Source organism: Notechis scutatus, chromosome Z (assembly GCF_049901735.1).
Source record: "Notechis scutatus isolate UNSWTSFEM ecotype Mainland chromosome Z, rNotScu1.2, whole genome shotgun sequence".
In the NCBI taxonomy this organism is placed as follows: domain Eukaryota; kingdom Metazoa; phylum Chordata; class Lepidosauria; order Squamata; family Elapidae; genus Notechis; species Notechis scutatus.
The window spans coordinates 97085731-97107607 of record NC_142025.1 but is presented as its reverse complement, the minus strand read 5'-3'; the positions used below and the strand labels follow the sequence as shown (position 1 = coordinate 97107607).

At 41.1% G+C, this 21877-nt stretch overlaps 1 protein-coding gene across 8 annotated transcripts in view; it reads left to right on the top strand.

Moving 5' to 3' along the window:
- The window catches only part of ARHGAP23 (Rho GTPase activating protein 23), a 201768-nt gene that overhangs the window by 113984 nt on the left and 65907 nt on the right, over positions 1-21877 (top strand). For 7 of the 8 annotated variants that reach the window (XR_015745822.1, XM_087946485.1, XM_087946482.1 and 4 more), the window contains exons 3-5: positions 1805-1829; positions 10977-11069; positions 13128-13206. Coding sequence is in view for 7 of the 8 variants with exons in the window: in XM_087946485.1 (XP_087802611.1) it covers positions 1805-1829; positions 10977-11069; positions 13128-13206 (197 nt within the window). In the remaining variant the exon portion in view is untranslated. The remainder of the gene's footprint in view (positions 1-1804; positions 1830-10976; positions 11070-13127; positions 13207-21877) is intronic. The other variant, XM_087946481.1, reaches the window with a different exon arrangement.

Genomic DNA, 21877 nt, shown 5'->3' with positions numbered 1-21877 from the left:
TAATATAGTATGTCAGTTTCATCAGATTGCAATCAGACTAATTCTATATTGGCTTCAATTGGCTTTCAGTTAAGATTAACTTGCTTCATTCATTTCAGCATGACTAGACTGGATCAAACCCAGTAGAAGATAGACATTTTGTTAATAGCACAAGATATTTTTTCAATGCTTTCTGAACACAGGGTTTTAGTTTTGCAATGTAACAGGCTGGCCAATATGAATTGAATTCATGGCTGCTCAATTCTAATAAAAGGACCCCATCACCTGATGAACTTACTGGCATACAACAGGTGCAGGAGTGAGACAATGTAAGGGAGCATTTGAAAGTTCTTCTGTTGCCTATGAGCAATCCTGGTGACATTCTTGGTATTAATTTTTGCTTCCACAGCACCTCAGATTCCTTGTTTCTACAGTAATATTAATGACATTTATATTACAGCAGTTCAGAACTAAATAGGTATCTTTACTACAGATTACATTCTGTAAATTTTGCACTGTTCTTAAGTCAAGGATGTGTATTGATTTAAAAAAAATCAGAATGCATATTACATATATTAACAAAAATATATAAGTGAAAATGACATATACAGTAAACAATTATTTGGTGTCAGTAATGCATACATTAGAATTGTCTACCAGCATGAGTATTAGAATGGCCCCAGCCTTGTTAGTTTTCATAAGGCCCTAAAGCGTGGCTGAGCCTGAATGTATTAAGGGCCCTGTTCCTGGCTATATTGCTAAACTGGCCAAGTATCCTGTTCCTATATATATTTAATTTGGATGTTTTAGTGTTTTATTGGTTTTACTGTTTTTATTGTTTTAAAATGTTTATAAACCTTTTTTTGAATTGCAAGCCACCCAGAGTCATTAACTGAGATGGGCAGAACAATCAATCAAACAAATAAAATAGAACTATACTCCTTTCTAGACATATTATTATGAGGTGCCATTCTATTTAGAAAGCGGGAGTTGAGTTTTGCACCATTTCTTTAGTCTTACACGTTGGCTTCAGTTAAGGGGTAAAAAAAACACCTTTTAGCATCTTTATTAGTTTGCAACACACACATACACACACCACACCCAGAGTCTGCAAACCATCCTGTAACAGCTCCATCATCGGAACACATTAACAATAAAAACTTGAAATTCTTAGGTTTGTTCCCAGACTTTTGTGTTGGGTTAGGACTGTGGTGTCCATCCTATGACCAAAATGGCAGGACACAATTTCCCTGTTCTTCGCTACTTTGGATTAAAAAAAGAATTACAGGTTTTCTAAAAACATTGTTTTTATATAGAATTTTGTAAATTACAGTATATTAATATTGAATGTAAGTAGTAAAAAGCATTTCTATTGCAATATCAGTAATTATGGATAATAATTTTAATCTGGTGTGTCATTTCTGACTTTTTGATCTATGGGAAATGCCTAAGTTAAACACGCATATATTGAATTGTATATTGAATCTTATCACACATTTGCTAAAAATCAGAGGCAAACTTATGCCTTTTTATCAGCATTTCAAAGGCTCAAGCAACATAATTTAGCAGTGCATGGAATTTTGTGGTTTTTCTAAAAAAGAAAAGCCCATAGTTAGTAGGCTTAACTTTCCTTTCCTAGTTACTTATTTTTTAGTTACTCCAACTATTCTACCTACTGTTTTGTCCAGTGTAAGGTTAAATATTTTGGAGAGGGAAGAAAACTTCAGTATAGCATTTTTTTTAAAAAAAATGGTAAAATGATAACTTCCCTTTAACATCTTATGCGGTATGTGTATTTTAACATCCTTTTTTCCCTGTCTTTCAGGAAGAAGAAAATGGAAACAGAACAGGTATGTTGCTGTATTTCTTTGATCATTCCTTAGAGCAAGGTGCATGTGCTAAACCAAATGTCTGTCAAGGTGTTGAGAGAGAAAGTGTACACCTAGGACAATTCTGCATGTCAGTTTGTCCTGCTCGCCTCTTATGCTGCTTCTGTTCCTGAAGTCAATTTTAAAATTTTGAGTCTTGATTGTGGTGTTTTGGCAACAGAGATGGATTAGTGCTCAGTTCATACCATAGCCATTGCAGATTCTTATTGGTTGTTTCCTGTGTCTTACCTTTCCCATCAGCACAGGAAAAGCAAGCCTCACTGGCAAGATTCTGAATGGGTAGCTCTACTGGTGCTTGCCTTCTTTTAAGGATTATTTCTTTCTCATTAGTTCCCTTTCTTTCCTTATGCTACCCTATTTCTACATTATTCTTTAATGCAATAAATTGGATGTTTTAATTCACCCATGCATTCTAATTAATTTTTGTTATGTTTTCCATCCCTTTCTCCCTCCTGCTGAAGACAGGTTAGGATTGATTTATATCATACTCTGTGCTTGAATGAATAAAAACATAAAATCTCTTATGAGTCAGGCTTGACCTCTGCTGATCTCATAGGTGCATATGCATAATTTTATTGGCAATGCTATAGAAGTGCTTTGCCTTTGCTGCCTTTGGGATGTTTAGCTTACCTAAAATTTCCTGTAACTTTTATCCACATATTCAGCAGGTTCAGCCCTCCTTTGCTTTTGAGCCCAAACAAGACCAGTCAAACCATGCATTAAGCTTTATTAATTTGCAAAACTGTAATGTCACAAATAAAATTCTTGATATACAATTACCATAGGTAGCAGGGGTAGCACAATCAGTTGGGTGATGGAGAAGAGTAGCGTTGATGGGTGCGATCAGCTGGGCAGTGGAAGGAGTCCTGGAGCTCCTGCTGAGAGGCACAGGCAACCCGGGATTCCCAGTCATCATATGGCACCCCACAGAGACCTTGAAATTAGGGGGGAAGGGGAAGTCCAGGACAAAAGGGCGATGAAAAGGGAAGGAGACACATGTTGAAGGGAAGAAGAAAGGGATGAAGGAGAGATGGAGAGAGAGTGAGACAGCAAAGTAGAGAGAGAACGAAGTAGAGAGAAAAGCAATGGGGGGGGAAAGAAAGACAGCAGAGATGGGGAAAAGCAAACAGAGGAGAGGAGGTGAGAGAAAGAAGAGAGGGATAAGCATTTATCAGCTTACCCTGTCACCACCCTGCTACCTGGTCCCTGATTAGCGGGGCTGCGTGGGAGACAGTAGGGGCCAGACAGAAAGGGGGGAGAGAGAGCAAGAGTGAAATCGATCCAAAGAGAGAGAAAGGGAGCAATACTGACCCAAAGAGGGAGGGACTGAAGCTAACCCAGAGAGAGTGGCAAGAGAGCGAGCCAGTGATCAGAGAGAGAGGACTGAGAAGGTGAACTGAGGTAGAGGCGACTAGAAGAACAATCAAAATGAGAGATCCTGAGATGCTAGATCAGTGACTACCTTGTTTCTCACAAAATAAGCCCGGGCCTTATTTTTTTTTGAGCCCCGAAAAAATGGCTAGGATGTCTTTTCAGGGGTGAATTAATTTCTTTCCCCCTCCCCGCGCACCAGTGCCGTCTCCAACAACAGCGTCTGAGTTGCTCCCACTTTTCCCCCGTCCCCGTAACAACAGGAAAAAAAAGTTTTTGAGGTACCTGGGAGTGCCGCATGCTGCGTTTTGGTTTAATCCCAAGCAGTTGGGTGGGCGTGAGAAGAGCTGAGCGAGCATCTCTGGTGCTGCTACCCTTGGTGCTCCAGCCTCGGGCTCTGCAAGTTTGCAAAAGTCCTGGTGCGCAGCCCGTTCCTGCATTCCAAGCGCCCAGGCCGAGCTGCAGTTGTCCCTCTCTCGCCAGCGCCATCTCCAATAACAGCGGCAGCAGCGGTGGGAACCATGGAAGCGTTTTAGCCGCTTCTCAGGTGGGGGAGCCACCTCCGTAACTTCTACGGTTTTCGCCGCTGCTGCCGCTGTTATTGGAGACGGCGCTAGCAAGAGAGGGACAGCTGCAGCTCAGCCTGAGTGCTTGGAATGCAAGAACGGGCTGCACACCGGGACTTTTGCAAACTTGCAGAGCCCGAGGCTGGAGCACCAAGGGTAGCAGCAGCAGAGATGCTCGCTTGGCTCTTCTCACACCCACCCAGATGCTCGGAATTAAACCAAAACGGATTGCGGCGCTCCCAGGTACCTCAAAATGTTTTTTTTTCCTGTTATGGGGACGGGGGAAAAGCGGGAGTGATTCAGACGCTTGTTGGAGACAGCGCTGGCGAGAGAGGCTCCAGCACCGGTGGGAACCGTGGAAGCTACGGAAGCCTGAGAAGCAGCTGAAATGCTGCCGGACATCCACGCTGACACCGCCCACCTGCTGACCCGGGTAAGGGAGGGGTAAGAAGCCCTCTGTGCTCCATCATGCTTGGCTGTTAGGAGCGGCTGATGGTGAGGTGTAGCTGCCCGCTGGGCACTCCTAATGGCAAGTTCTCCCCCCCCCAATTTTGCATGTTTTAAACTAGGCCTAAATTTGGGGGGAGGGGCTTAATTTCATTTTATGCCTAGAAAACATGCTGGGTCTTCCTGTTGGGGGGGCCCGTATTATTGGAGAAACATGGTATGAGCTGAAAGACCCCAAGTTATTTGGGAGAAAGGGAAGATGGAGCTGGATTTTTGTGGCCCTTTTGGGGGTAATGGTACAAGCCAAGGATTTCCTTTTTATCCTTTCTCCAAAGGGAGGTTACCCCATCCTGAGCCATGAACCAAATGGATTCCACCGCTGTCACTAAATGGTATGAGGAACAGAATAGTGAGATAGAGACAAGTGCAGCAATGACCTCCCTGGTCAAGGGATGCCTGGTCAAGGGATGCTTGGTCTAAATCCTAAAGGCAGTGAGGGCCCATGTCGCAGATCAGAGGGTTTATATGGTGGATAGAAAGTGGATTGGGACTCTTCTTACTCATGTGCTATTAGAGTGGAAGAGAAGAATCCTAGAATGCTTTGGGGTCAGTGGCCTTCAATTGACTGAGGATGTCAGGGCAAGGGTGATATACCAGACCCTCAGTGAATACTTTGGCCCCACAAGGGGAGACGCACACCTTGGTTACTGCAGGGGCATCAAAGGCAGAATCTTCCCAGAAGCTGGACATCCATCCAAACCCAGATAGGCAGCCATTATGCAGGGGGCTGGGTACAAGAAGGTGCATATCTTTTGGGGGATACAGACAGGGCCAGAGGGGGGAAAAGAATATGAAGCTTGACTGGAGCAGATAGTGGAAGACTGGGATGCATCAGATGCACAAAAGAAGCTGAAGGTTAGAGAGAGCCTAAAGGGTCCTGTTGTTTTGACCTAGGCTTCCCCAAAAAGCACTAAGCAGACTTTTCCCCCCAGCAAACCCCTTTTATTAAATGAAGGTGAATTTCTTACATTCACATTCAGCCAAAGGCTTGGCATACAGTCTCTCAAGGGTATAATTAGGAGTACAGACCTTATCTAGCCTGGAGAGTTGCCAAATAAATATCTTCAAATGCAGTGCTGACAAGGAAAGGCTTGGCACAGAGTCTCTGAGATGCACAAACAAATCTTCACACTGCTGCAGTGAATGAACAAATTGTTTCCTGCAAAAGCCCCCTCCCTTTTTGCTCTCTTTTAATCCCTATGGGAGGGGGTCATTCACCGTCCACCTGTGGTTTTACTCCCCTGTCAACCCTTAGTTTGTAATTGGTTTTTTCTTTTGGCAGCTCTGCACATGTGCAGGCTGCGAACTGGCTCCAGCTGCTCCTCTGCCTCACTGCTGTCCAACTCCAGAAGGCAGCTGACAACTGCCAGACTGTCCTGGCCCCATCTCTGCCTCTGATGCAGAGCCCTTGTCCAAGCCTTCTTCAGCCTCCAGTACTGGCCCATGTTCCTCCCCAATCACCTCACTATCTGATTCTGCTGCCAGCTCCACTAGCCACTGGTGGGCCACAATACCAGTGGTGGAAGCTATTAGAAGCTTAACACTTAGCCAAAGGCATTTCACTATGCTTGATTAGCTCTGTTTACTGCAGGATGAGCCTGCTACAACTGTGGGGGCACAGGGCACTACAGGTATATTTGCACAAAGCCACCCAAACCCAAAACCTGGCCCAGTCAGGAAATCACAGAGGGCTCCAGTGAAGGAGCCAACTGGGTGCCTGTTAACATTAGCTAGCTCCAGCCAAAGAGGTGGCCAAGTACAGTCTCAGGTGTCTTCCCTCACAAATGGAGTTTCACTAAAAACCCCTCAGTGACAGGAGGGATGAGAGCACCTCCTTTAGTAAGGGGCTCACATACAAAAGGGCCTGCCAAGGATAAAACAAACAAAGGTCTGGCAGCAGCCTTCGTAGACTCATAGAAGTGCCCAAGCACGGATGACAGACCAGATGCTATGTCCCTCACTGCTGAGATTCCTGAACAACTGCTGCACTCTTCCCCAGTGGTGTCAGTACAAATGGAGGGCATTTACACAAGGGCCCTCTTGGACTCGATGTGCAATGATATTACTGTACCAGGATTTTTATGATAGGCACCACAAAAATTGGGCGATTTGAAGATTTGGGGCATTGGAACGGAGAGATCCCATACAAGGGTATCTACCTATCCAGGCAACATTTGCTCCCCCTCCCCAGTTGTTGGATACTCTGAAACCATTGACATCAATGGTTAGCTGTTTTGTCCAGATTCTGTTTCAGCCTAAAGTATCGGCTTGGAATAGGGAACTGAGATGCAGATGCCTTCTCAAGAAGACCTCATTGAACTAAGGCCCCTGGCGAAGAATGAACTACGCTATCCCCAAATGCTATACAAGCCTTATATCAAGGGATTGAACACTGGGTTAGAGGAACAGTGGGAGCAGAGGTCACGACTGCAAGTGTCCTCAACTTATACTGCAATCCCAGCCAGATGAAAGGAGGGGGGCTGCTGCATATTAAACAAAAAGGATTTGAGAAGGGATCATGTGAAAGATCCACTTTGTGGGTTGACCTTGAGAGCTCTGTAGAGTGGTCATTGGGAAATCTTGCTGACCGACTCCCTGAAGATAGCCTGGCTGCTGCTTAAAGAATGGGACCGGCTCCAGTTTTGGAGTGGGGTGGTTTATTGGAAGGGCCTCCCTGATGGACTCAAGGAAATGTGGCAGCAGTTCCACCCAGAGAAACATAAAGAAGTAGTACTAACCACATTAAACAACAACCATGGATATTTGGGGCCAGAAAGGACCTTCAAACTATTAAGGGATCAGTTCTATTGTCCATGTATGAGAGCAGAAGTTGAACTGGAGGTCCTGTAGATGCTGCATTCAGCAAAAGGCCCTACCTTCGAGGCCTGCTCCACCTACACACTCAAGGTCCCATGGAGCTAGTCTGCATTGACTTTCTGTATCTAGAACCTGATACAAGTGGGCAGGGGAATGTATTAATGGTGACAGACCACTTGTTACGCACAAGCATTCCCAACAAAAAACAATGGGCAGTCATGATAGCCAAAGTTCTGGTGGAGAATTTCTTTGTTGATTGTGGGCTTCCTCAGCAAATACACTCTGATCAAGCTAGAGACTTTGAGAGGTTGGCTCATCAAACAATTGCTCAACTTGCTGGGCATCTAAAAGTCACGCACAACTCCCTACCATCCCCAAGGGGATTTGCAACCTGAGAAGTGTAATGGTGCTCTCCTTGATATGTTAGGAACACTGTCTGCAGAGCAAAAGCAGCACTGAACTTGACATATTTCTGCTCTGGTGATGCATACAACAGTATGGAATAGTATGGGAAATGATGGTACTGGATGCTCTTTCTGATGTTTGGAAGGGAAGCCCAACTGCCAGTAGACTTAGCATTTGGAATTTCATTAGACCATACTTCATTAGCCTCGAACTGAAATTATGAGTAGATTGCGATTACGATACACATTTGAAGAGGAATCTGTATACGAGAGGGCCCAGTCTATCTCAGAGACCTGAGACTGCAGGAACAAAAGGATCAGTGACCTGAGGGTGAGAATCCAGGACTTGCAGCTAGGCGATCAAGTGCTATTGAGGAATCTAGGCATCCCAGGGAAACCTAAACTAGCTGATTGGTGGATCTCCCAACCTTATATTGTCTGCGAGAAATTGGCTGGGCTACCAGTATACCGGATCCACCAGAGGGGGCCATGGGACCACTGAAGATGTACTGAAACCATCTCCTACCTCTGAATGAGGCAGTATGTGTCTCCCAGCAGCATACATTACCACCCATGGAACCTCTCACAGAGGGGAGGAGTGACCTCTACATAGCCACTTTCTTCTGTGCTGGAGAAAGAGGAAGACAGTGATTAGGAGGAGAGCTATACGAACTGGTTATTTTCACTCAAGCTCTTTTAGGTGGACCCACCCATGTCAGACACGAGTACTGGACCAGGAACACTTAGGCCAGAAGCACCTGAATTTGTGCCTCATGTGCAAGAACAGAAGGACATCTTTGGGGAACTAGTAAGGCAGGCCAGTGAGCATTCCACTCAACAGCCAGAAACGCAGAACAAGACTCCACTCTCAGTGATACCTAAGCCCTGCCATACCTCCAGAGAGAGTCCTGTCCACGCGGCTGAACCTAGAGAATCAAGACCAATTCATCCTCCGCAGAGACTGACATATCACTCTTTGGGCCACAGCATGGCAGAGGTGGCATTCACTGCCAGGCGGACCTCAGAAGCACAATTGCATCCCAATGGGCCCATGGGGAAGGACATGTTGGACCCATCCTCCAACACACACACAGACTGTTGATAGGAAATTCTATAGGATTAGTATCATCTCACCAGCGAGAGCCATATAATGTACATGCGGGCTGTTAGTAAACTGGCTCTCTCTCTTTGGAGGACCTAAGAAATTTGGGTGGAGGGGGAGTGTGTAGCAGAGGTAGCAGGGAGAGCAGCACTGATGGACACGATCAGCTGGGCAGCCCTGTTGGAAGTAGCGCTACACATATATTGAACTCCACAGACAATATTACTACCCTCCAAAAAGACCTTGACTATGTATCAGAATGGTCAATCAAATGGCAATTTCAAATCTCAACAAATAAATGCTCTGTCTTACATATTGGCAAAAAAAAATATCAGAAAATAAAATACAAGCTAAATAGTCAAGACCTTGTTGAGGATCCAAACTCTGTCAAGGACCTTGGAGTACTCATCTCTAATGATCTAAGTGCTAGAGCCCACTGTAACTACATAGCCAAAAAGGCATTAAGAGTTGTTAACCTAATCCTACGTAGCTTCTTCTTTGGTAATATCACACTACTAACTAGAGCATACAAAACATTTGCTAGACCAATACTCAAATACAGCTCATCAGTCTGGAACCCACATTACGTATCTGATATTAACACAGTTGAGAAAGTCCAGAAATATTTCACAAGAAGAGTTCTCCACTCCTCTACTCATTGCAGAATACCTTATGCCACCAGACTTGAAATTCTAGAACTAGAAAACCTAAAACTATGCCACCTTCAGTCCGATCTAAATATAGTATATAAAATCATACATTGGAATGTCCTACCTGCAAATGTCCTACCTGCAAAGCTTCAATCATAACAATACAAGAGCACACAATAGATACACACTCAAGGTTAACCACACCAAACTTGATTGCAGAAAATACGACTTCAGCAACAGAGTGGTCAATGTTTAGAATACTCTACCTGACTCTGTGGTTTCTTCCCCAAACCCCAAAAACTTTAACCTTAGACTGTCTACTGTTGACCTCACCCCCTTCCTAAGAGGCCTGTAGGGGCGTGCATAAGCGCACCAATCGTGCCTACCGTCCCTGTCCTATTGTTTCTTTTTATTTTTCTTATAAGTATCTATCTCATGTATTCAAAACTATGTTTATTCTTATACTTGTATCTTGTAAGCGATTGACAAACAAACAAACAAATAAATAAATAAATAAATATTCCTTTTGTGGGCTGCAGTCATTTACTTTGCCAAAAAGTTGTCCACTCAAAACAGTTAGCTAGTGTTTGACAATATCATTTTTTGCATAGGTCAAAACCCAGTGGACCTCCCAACCCATCATAAGATGAAGGTCAAACCATTATAAATACCTTTCTCCATATCAAAATTATGGTTCAATTTCTACTGCATATGTTTATGTAAAAAGAAGAAATCTGTGGTTTGTTTGGAATACCATTTGGTTTGTAGTCTTCCAAACAAATCACACATTTTATATCTAGTATTGTATACCTAGATTTATAAGCCCTTTTTAAAAAATGAATCGAACCTTCCCTTCTAGATATGAGTACTACAGTTCCAGATTTTCAGCAATGATCATACTGGTTGGAAAAATCTGAGAAAGGATTCATGTGATGGAGAGTTTGCAGTCATATCAACAGTCTTTTTAAAGAATGATAGGGCATTAAGGATTATAAAGTTGAGAGGCAATTTCAGTATTTTTAAGGGTGCTGTAAGAGGATCAGTGTGAAGTCAGTTAAGTTTTAATTAATCATGGTAGATTTTTTTCGCTTTCCCATTTGCAATTCCAGTGCCTTGAAGCAGAATACTAAATTGAGCAGACTTGATGCCATCATAAATGCATTTTTTGCTCTTTGTCTTTCAAAAAATATTTTGACTTTTCTGGATGTACCCTTTAAGAAGAAGACACTGAACACTGTTGGAATAGTTAAATCAGGGCAGTGTTGTGGTAGTTATGGAAGTATAGCTATACATTTTTTGGAATTGTATTATGATATCACATTAATATCAGCTCTTAGTGACCATATAAATAGATTTTTTCAAGGATGATCTACCTTCAGTATGGTTGTTCAGATCTTCCAGTGATGTGCCAATTGCTACTGTAATTAAATCCATTTATTTTTTTGTTGCTTGTCCTCTTTTTCTTTCTGTCCATGGATTTTGTAATACCATATGATTATTTTTTAGGATATATTGGAATAATTTGTATGAAGTTCCCATTTCATTTAATCTCATAGACAGCCCGCCAGACAATTTGTTACCATAATTCAGATTTCAGAATTCTACATGGCTTTATCATAGAACATGCAAATAAATAAGATAGGTATCAAAACTCCTGGTACTATATATATATATATATTTAACACACACAGCACCACCACGGAACCGGCTGGAACCCATGGACACCATCTTTGTCAAAAATGTAAAAGAAGATGGGCCAGCACACCAGGCTGGCCTCCAGACAGGTAAGACCTGAATGTCTTTATTACAGATATATGTCACTATGCTAATGACATGGTCAATCCATTTCCCCTATTCCCTGCCAGTAACTACTGTATACTAACAGCACATGGGGATGCTTGGATTTATGTTGAAACAACCAGTCTACCCCCCCCCAAACTGAAACAGAAAGGGGGGGAAAAGATAAATTCCACATGCTGTTGAAAAGTTTCAAGGTTTGTCTGTCCTGCCTCCCCCCTCCCCCCCAATGCACTTTTCTGTTTCTCTTCATGAAGAATAAAAACCAAACCAGATATAGAGATGGAATGTCTGGAATGGTTCCTTTTTCACTGGACATCTCAATTTTGTAAGAGATAAGGATTAATTCACCTCACACCAGCAGTTCCCAAGGCACTTGGGACAGAGTAATAAGTTCAGTCTTACGCATGGCTACATTTACTTCTTGGGAGGTTAACTAATGCACTAAGATCCTCGTTACTGGCTCACTTATGAATTTTGTATAACATGACATTATGTAGAAATTTGAAGAAACAATTCTCATTTGATTTTTTTTTCCTCCTGTTTTCCCATGCTAAGTTGTTTGGGGATCTTAGTATTAGTAAGCTAAAATGAGCACTGTGCAAATATGGAAAATGCTCCATGTTGCGGCCATATACACATTCATCTCTCCCAATTTCTTTGGTTTTACTCTATACTGGAGTAGCCTCAGAAACCTGGACATAACTTTGATGCTATTGTGAATATGATTACCTTGCCAGGCAGTAGAATTCAGAGAGAATACGCACCCACTTATGCAGGTTACAGATATTCCCAGTTCACATTTCATTGAATGATGTATGGCTCTTGGTCACCTACATAGTCGGATATCCTAGCTTCTCTTTTTGCTTGAGAGAGAAAAGTGTTGGTCACTTTAAAACTCAAGGAGAAGCTGTGAAGCAAATCTGAGAAAGAATGACTATTTCTCCACTGCCTCTGACTAATATTTCAAATGCCACAAAACAATTAAGGAAGCAATGGTGATTTGATTATATCTCTGTAAAAATGAATAAAAACATTCTGGCTGGAAAATATGCTAGGTTTTGTTCATTTTTGTTTTTAATTTTTTGATGGAGCATAAAAACATTTTCCCTGTGATTCTTTATTTCTCTATACAAATCAGGAAATATTGTAGATTCTCAGTTTTCTACCCATCTATCAGGTTCTGTCTGAAGATATCAGCTTTTTCCAGAATATAGTAATATACTTCAATATTAATTAAACCAGTTTCCATTTTAAATGAGACTTTAGGCAAAAAGGAACCATTTATAGCTGATCTCCACCACAGATTTATTATCACTATATGAGGAATTGCAGATTTACTATCATGAGGCACAGCGATCTCTCTTATACTCATATTCTTTTGGAAAGAGGATGATTCCAGATTTACAAATTTGAATGGAAAGTAACCTGCTTTCTATTTACAAATTGCCTCCATTAATGTAATGGAAAAGCTGATCAATATTCCATCTGTTCAAGTTTTAATAATGTATATAAAAATTGGCTGGAATGATTTCCTATATTAATAATATAATATGTTTTTGTTTTTTCCTTTTTTCTATTTTTCTGTTTGGTTTGTGTCTCTATCTTTTAATTTTTGTTCTTTTAAAAAAAATATTTTTTAAAAAGCAGTTATTTTATTCCAAAAAGCATCTGTTGTATTTTCAAGTTATGCTGTTTTTAAAGTGCTACTTTTCCTACTGCAGAACATCTAAATTCGAAGTTTTGAAAAAAATGTAGCTTGTACCTTGCTCTCTTCCTTGATATCTTTGTGAATTTTAATATTAATTTTAATTTTAATATTTTAATGCTTTATCTTGTTTTTACTTGGTTATATGCTGACTAGAGTTGCTGCTAGACAAGATGGGTGGCGTATAAGTTAAATGAATGAATAAATAATAAAAACGGTTTGGCAAATTTTGTCGGTAAAGTATGCTTTCTCTTCTCTCTTCGTTGCCTTCAGTGCAAGATGCAATGGATGTAACAAGGTTATGCTTTCTCAGTTTCCTATCTTCTTTTTTTTGCAGGAGATCGATTGGTTAAAGTAAATGGTGAAAGCATCATTGGGAAAACCTATTCACAGGTTATCAGCCTCATACAGAACTGGTGAGTTGTTTCCACATCCTTCCTCTTACAGATCTGTTATAGATACCATCCTGTGAGCTTCATAGCACTGGAAGCAAGGAACAGATGTCACTGATTCCACCAATTAAAAAGGTTGAAACAAAAACTAATGATAAATAAAGGCCTAATAAAGGCCTAATGATGCTGCCATTTTCTTTCTTTATTTTCCTCCTCCATGGCAGGCAGTCTACTTTCTTTACAAGGACTCTAAAATTAGTTATGGAATCAAATTAAAATTTCCTGATAGAGACTAGCCTTACTCAACAAGTTTATAAACCATCCCTTAATCTGGTTCTGGTAATAAGGGTAGCACTAGTCATTTGTCACTTATTTTATTTATTCATTATTTCTTAATTTTTTATCCCATTGTATGTTCACCATCTTCAGTTATTTATAAAACAATATCTAATACTTCCTCCTCCTCCTATTTTAATCACAACAGCAACCCAGTGAGGTAGGTTGGGCTGAGAGAGAGGGACACCAATGTCACCCAGCTGGCTTTCGAGCCTCAAGTGGAACTAGAACTCAGAGTTTTCTGGTTTGTAGACTTGTGCCTTAACCAGTACACCAAACTGGTTTTTCTCCCAAATCCAACAGATTCTCAATCACAAAAAATAATGCCCAACATGAAAATTGTAGGATTTCTCCAAAATTCTCAGGGAATTTCTCAAGAGCAGGTCTCCCCCTAGTGGTTATATAAGCACACTTCTGAAAAAGTTTTCCTTGGAGGAATTTTGCTCAAGATACCATTGATGTTTGGAGCAAATCATGAAATGAACACAAATGAATTTTGTAGTGTCATACTCTTCCCAACTATTGTACCCTGATGTAGTAAGCAAATATGTAATTTAATATAGTTCTGTTGTCCTATGTCTCCCATTATTCCATTTCCCACAGATGTCCTTGCAGCTATTGGAATTTAATGCAATTTAATTGAATGAAAACGTGGAAACTCAAGAACGCTGCATATTGCCAGACATATTTTTACATTGAAAGTCAGAATGATCATATACACTTCATATGGCAATGGCAATTTTTCTGGGAATTTTTGTCCTTTATGTGACTTTCTAAAATAGATTGTTTCATCAGATTGTTTGAAAACTATAGAGAAAATATATTAGAACTCATCTTCTCACCATTACTTTTAGAAGAAAAATGTACAGCTTAAGCACACAACTCTGTAAATGAAGAAGCTGTTAGTGATTTTTTTAAAAAAATTTTTAAACCAGACAAATAAAAAGGGGTTTATTTGAGAAAGAAAAAAAATGAATACAGAATTCTAAACTAACATTGCTGAAGTCAGTTTGGTTATCTGTTTATTGAATAAAGTATTGACTTCAGAGTTTATGCACAGATCCTTACAAATAGAGTAAAATGTTAGAACTTGATTTAATATTTCACTGAAGATCTAGAGTAAGAATGGGATCCATACAAATTTACAGGTATATCAGATCCTATACAATCCTTTGTTGACTATTCACTCATTGCTTTACCAAAGCCAGATTGTTGTTTGTTTGCATTCAGATTAGTTGTAGCTTAATCCTTAAAACAACTGGAAGTTATTTGTAGATAGGTAGTCTGGAACAATAACAATAACAATGTGGAACTTTCGAACCCAAACTGACATCAGGCCCACAACATGCCTGACATCACTAACTGTAGAAAAGAAAAAAGTCTGGTTCATTGATAGTGCCATACTAGGTGATAAAATTGAAGAGAAACAAAAAAAACCACATAATATTGTGATCTGCAAATTGAAGTTGAGCATTTGTGAAGGAAGAAATCAATGGTTGTACCAATAGTAATAGGAGCACTTGTAGCAATACCCAAAAAGTTGACTAGATACAAGGAAATTTTGAACTTATTAGACCTGAATATTCAAACTTTAGAAAAAAACAACCTTTCTCAGAACTGCCTATATATTCAGAAATTACCTTAATGAGCTTTTAGGTCCTTGGTCAGGACTTGAACTGTTAAGTTTTTACCAGTCCCAGTCTGTGAATTGAATTGAAGAAATTAATAACAACAACAACAATAATAAACAATAATAATGGAAGAAGAAAAAGGGAAGATCAAGGAAGCACTGGAAATAATAAAGCAGCAAATAATAGCAATAGCCAAGAAGATGAGTAGGTACGAAGCTCAAATTACAAATTTTAATTCAATCAGAAATGTTTCTATCAATCCATCAATGGAGAAAGTGCAGTGAATCAGTAATTACCTGACAAGGAAGAAACTGGGCGCAGATATGGATAATCCAAAGAAATACAACAAGGATGCAGCTTGGTTAAAATAAGTGAATTAGAATAAAAAATAAGTTAAAATGAAAGAACTAGTAATAACAGCAGAAATGGTAGAGAAAAAAAGCATAGGAGATCAAGAATTGGTCAGCACCAAGTGAAGATGAACTGCATGGGTTTTGGTTGAAAATCTAACTAGCTTATACCCACTCTTTGCCAAGCAGTTTAACAACATACTATAAGGAGGTGAAATTGAAGTGTGGCTAACATCTGGCAAAATATACCTCATAATGAAAGACCCAGCAAAAGGAGCAGCACCAGGCAACTAGAGGCCAATTACCTGCTTATGAACAACTTTCAAATTATTAACTGGTGTGGTAGCTGATGCAGTCCAAAGCATCTAATTGAAAACAATCTCTTTCCACCTAAGTAGAAAGGAAACTGCCCCAATAGCAGAAGAACAAAAGATCAACAAAAGGTTTTTGGAAAACTGCAAGAGAAGGAAGACCAACCTGAATGTTTCATGGATTAAGTACAAAAAAATGCATTTAACACTCTGCCATATGACTGGATAATCAAGTGCCTAGAAATAACAGGAGTCAGTAGAAACATCAGAAGCTTTGTGCAAAGATCAATAGCACAGTGGAAGACACAGTTGCAGGTCAATGATGAGACTGGGAGAAGTTAATATCAAGAGAGGAATATTTCAAGGAGATTCACTATCACCACTACTATTTGTCATTGCACTGTTTCCTGTTAACAATAATGAATAACTCAGGTCATGTCTATCAGACATCAAAAACATCTGCCAGACAATCCCACCTCCTTTACATGGATGTTCTAAAGGTATATGGAAAAACACCATCTGAAATAGAATCGCTGCTCAACACTATTTGTATATATAGCCAAGATTTTGCAATGGAGTTTGGAGTGGACAAATGTGCCAACTCACTATCAAACAAGGAAACATAGTAAAAACTGAAAGAATCAAGATGCCCCATGAAAATAGCATTAAGAGTCTGGATGAAGATATTTACTACAAATACCTGGGTATCCTTAAGGCTGTCAACATCAAGCACACTGAAGTTAAGACAAAGATTAGAGGTGAATACATCAAGAGAGTGAAAAAGATCTTGAAGTCCAAACTCAATGGAGGAAATTCCATATAAAACAATCAATACCTGGGCAATTCCAGTCATTAGATACACGGCAGGAATAGTGGACTGGACTCAAGCAGAATTAAAAGCAATGGATAAGAAGACCAGAAAAATAATGACAATGCCCTTCATCCTCGCAGTGACATTGACAGACTCTACCTACCAAGGCAAATAGGTGAGTGTGGAATGTTGCAAAAATATCAGATTGTTGAAGAAGAAAAAGGGCTTTGGAAAAATATCTCAAGGACAATGAAGAGATGCACTGAAGTTAGTATGCAGGAAAGCTTGCTGAGTACTGGAGAGATTAACCTGGCCTACAAGAAAAACCAAATGAAGAACAGAATGGAGGCATGGGAAGACAAAGCACTATATGGCCACTACATGGGAAAAAAAATAGCAGGGAAAGCAGATAATAATTAGACCTGGCAATGGCTAAGAGCAGGAAGGTTTAAAAAATAGACCAAGGGATTAATTCTGTCTGCACAAGACCAAGCCTTAAGGACAAATGCATACAAAGCCAGAATTGAGAAGACAGCAACAGACAGTAAATGCCGCCTATGCAAAAAAGCTGAAGAAACAGTGGACCACCTAGTAAGTTGCTGCAAGAAGATTGCACAGACTGACTTCAAGCAGTGGAATGACAAAGTAGCAACAATGATCCATTAGAAGATCTGCAAGAAATATCATTGTTTGTAAAGAAGAACTGGTGGGACCATAAAATAGAAAAGGTCATAGAAAATGAAGAAGTTAAATTGCTCTGGAACTTCAGAATTCAGACAGACAGGCACCTGCCACATAACACTCTGGGCTGAACAGCTGTCGATAAGAAAGACAAAAAAAGTCTGGATAGTGGATGTGGCAGTGCCTGGAGACAGCAGAATAGAAGAAAAAGAACTTGCGAAGATAACAAACTACAAAGACCTACAAATAGAAATAGAACGACTATGGCAAAGGCAAGTAAAGGTAGTACCAATAGTAAAAGCGCTTTGGGTGCAACCCCAAAACAACTGGAGCACCACTTGAACACCATTGGCATTGACAAATTTGCCATCAATCAATTGCAGAAGGCAGCTTTACTTGGAACAGCTTCCATCCTGCGGTGATATCTGTAACACCGTGAAACATCCAGATTTGCCTATCCCAGGTCCTTGGTAAGGACTCAATAGGTGGACAAAAATGTCAAACCCAATCTGAACATCTGGCTGACTGTGTGATGATCAATAATAATAATGATAATGTAAGCATAAGAATAAGCAATTGCTTACAATTGGAACTTTAAAAAAAGTATCAGGCCTATTTCCTTGGATCCATTGACTTCATCATGCCTTAACTCCTGGACTCAGTGTGTCTTCCTCATGCTTTCAATCTATGAACTTATATTGACTTTGTTGTAAAGGATATGGCCAAGGACACTGATGCAAAGGTGAGAATAAATGGCTGTTGCCAGTCCCAATGGACTTCTGTGGGTGCTCAAGTATTAATTCTGTAGCGCCTCAGAAAATATAACTGATCCCAACCTGCAGCTGTCCTCAGTTTGCTGGGACTATGATCTTGGCAACTATGATGGTCTCCCAACTTGCTCAAGCTGGGTCATGGGCTGGCCTGAGTATGCTGAAGGAGAAGGGAGTTGGACCTGGAGACCCTCACATGTCATCTGTTCTTGTCTGCCAAACGATCTGCCCCCACAGTAAAGACCTGAGGACCCTCCTAAGGGCCCCATGTCTGTTGCCAGCTCCATGTCTTCCTCATGCTTTCAAGCTATGGACTTACATTGATTTTATTGCATGATGATCCAATTGACTCTGTGCTAATTTCCTCATATCTTGGACTAGATATTGAGTTTGTTGGGCTTTGACTTTGTTAACTATGCTGGGAGCAGCTTCCTGGAGAACCGCAGAAATGGGGGGATGTGAGTAATGGCAAAGGGGCTTATTTGCCTTTCTGAAAGCATCTGACCAGAAATGTGCATCTAAACAAATTTGAACTCTTAAAAACAGTAGCAGTAGGATGAGGTACTTTGGGATGGCAAGTTGGGAAATACTTTGGATTTCTGTAACTTAATTATATATTGTTACAGTGGTTATGTCCCAGATGTAGTTATAGGATTGGGAGTATCCCAGTTAGTATAGGGAAGAGGTATTAGCTATGTGAGATCCTAAATATGGTATATATATGAATTTACTCTGTGAAGTTACTCATTGTGAGGCATTACGAAGTGACATATGTATCACATATACAAAGTGATATCCTGGCTTATAATTCCCCAGATTTAAATGTGTTTAAAAAGAAGAAAGTGTGGATAATTGTGGCAATATCAGGGGATAGTGGAATAGAAGACAGAGAATTGGGGAAGATCACAAAGTATCAAGAACTGAAAATTGAAGTTAAAATATTATGACATAAACTATCCATGGTACTTCTAGTGGTTCTCAACACACCAAATACTACTGTAACGGTTTCCCCAGATGCTGGCCCGGATGACAAGGAAGAGATTCAGGTACTTCTGAACGGGGCCAGAGGAATGTCGCAAAGACACAAGGGACTCTTAACCAGGAGGCAGTGGGCAAGAGAAAGAGGAGTGGCCAGGGCTGTTGGAAGAGCAACCAGACAAGAGCCTGTCTGAGTAGGAGAGAGAAGGGATGGATGACCAGGCAGAAACAGTGGGTGGAGAAGAGGTGCATCTGCAGATGATCAATGGGGATGAGGAAGAATTACTACTTCCCCCTATACCAGGGCATGCAGGGCTGAAAGGAGGGAGTCACGATAGCTGCCCCCTCCTGATGAGCTGTACAAGCTGGTGGCTATTTGACCCAGTGTGTGGAGCAAAGTAATGTTTGAGGCAAACTGGTCTGTTTGCTTCCCTGTTGTACGTGTGCTCTGATTTGTTTTCCTGATTCTGGACCATGCCTTGATTTCTGACCTTGTGACTGGACCTTATAGTTTGGTGCTTGGATTCTGGACTTGGACCTTGATTTGGGTTATTATATGTGGAGTTTGGACTTATGTGGATTTGTGAATTTGTGGCTTGTGCTTGGACTTTGTACTTGCTTTTGACTTCGTGCCTTGGCTGTTGTGATTTGGATTCATTGGGATTTAGTGTTTACTTGTCAGTAGGATCTGGGGAATAATATTAGGGCCTAGCAGTGCTTAAAAGCTGTAAAACTCTTTGGTGTGTGCATACATGGACACATCAAGTCAGCCACAGCTCCAAATCTTCCCATTGATAAAATTTCCATCTGTCAATTACAAAAGATACACTGCTTGGTCCACAGATATGCTACGCCAATATATTACGACATCCTAGGTTCTTGGGAAGAACTCAATGGATAATGAGTTTGATGGCTGCCAAAGGGAGTGTAATGGCTCCCTCTGATGCCAGCTTAGACAATGTAGAAGGGACATCAGAGAGGAATGATAGGTAATGTCAGGGGGATGTAGAAGGCTCTGGGCCAGGAACAGATGGTCAAGGTGAGATGGTGTGGAGGATAGTGGTGAAATTTGCAAGTGAGCAACTGGATGAAAGCTAACTGCTCAGGCAGGGGAGGCGCAGCTACAGCCAGTGACTCAGACCAGTTGGTCACATGGGCCAGAGAAGATATGGAGTTGTAGCTGGTCATTGGCAAAGAGGAGGAGTTGCTTCCTCTGCCAGATCCTAGGTCACGCAGAGGTAAGCAGAGGGAGGCACAAAAGAGATTGGGGAGTCTTCTCACAAGGATGCAGCCTTGCCCTTCCCAATGAGGCATACCAGTAGGCACCAATTTAGTTTGGCCTTTGGAGCTGGAACAGGTTGTCGGAGACAACTGTTCAGAATCTGTGCATGCTCTCTTCCTTGGTCTATTGATTTCATCGGGCCTTTATTCCTAGACTCCTGCTGTCTTCCTTATACTTTTGAACTGTGGCCTTTACTGACTTCATTATACCATGATTCCACTGACTCTGTAATTTCTCATGTCTTGGATTAGTCATTGAGTTTGTTGAGTTTTGACTTCACTGACTTTGCTGGGAGCAACTTTCTGAAGCATTGTAATCAGGACCTGGGGAATAACAAAGGGGCTTGGCGGTGTGGCATATACACATTAAATCCCATTGCATATGTATGTATGGATTGGGATAGGGCAGTTGGTCTCTGACCTAAGCATTTTCCAGGAGATAGTCCCACAAGTCAGTTCCATGAAGCAGCTACCTGTTGATAATGCCTATCTGGGCCAAGAAGTTGCCTTCTGTTGTCATATCTGGGCCAGTTGCAAGCCTTTGGGACAGCCCAATCCTGGCATAAATGCCCAGTCTCTGTGCCAGATAAATTTGATGGCAGGCTGACACACTTTCTAGTATTTTTGGCCAGTGCCAGTTGTTTATGAGTTTGTGAGCAGAGATTTTTCAGACTGGGATAAGGTAGAATTCATGATTAGCCTATTGAAAGGTCCTATGCCCAGGTCAGCCATCCTATTTCTCACTCAGCCTAGCCTGCCATTTGGTAACTTTGCAGGGTTTTTGTGCTCAGTTTGCATTCAAAGTGCATTTGTCATGGCCCATCGGAGGCTGGGGCTGAGAAGGAGGAGGAGATGAGGTCTCCAGGGCCAAAATTCCTCTCCTCCAGCATTCTTAGGCCAGTAATGGGCTTGCCTTGAGCAAGTTGGTAGGATCACTGCAACTGCCAAGAACACACCCCAGGAAACAGAGGAGAATTGCAGATTGGGATTGATTATCTCTCCTGAGGCGCTGCATTCACAGAAATAAGTTGGGACTGGTGACAGGCTTTTATAGCATTCAGCAATAGCACTTAGTTCTTCATAGTAGTTTACAGCCATTGTTACCACTACCTTTTCAGGCCCAATCAATCCATTTTGGGATAGAGTGAGCAGAGGACACGGAAGAACCGGAGGGGATCCCTTCCAATAAAGTGGCTGTGCTGACCATGAATGGAAATCAGAAGTACAGTGCATTTTAAAATAATTTGATGGCCTGAAAAGTTTCAGAGAAATGCCTTACTTGCTGGTTGGCTCATTCAGAAAACATCTGATGTGCATCTGAGCAAATGTGTATTCTTAAAAACAGCAGTAGCATGACACAAGGTACTTTGGGATGGTAAGTTGGGAAATATTTTAGATTTCTGTAACTTAACTGTATTGCTACAATGGCTGTGTATCCAGGTATATTTACTTATTGGCCTGGGTCAGTGGTATCTCAACTAGCACAGGCAAAAGGTATTAGCTATGGGAGATCCTAATTATTGTGGTATATAAGGGTCATAGGAAT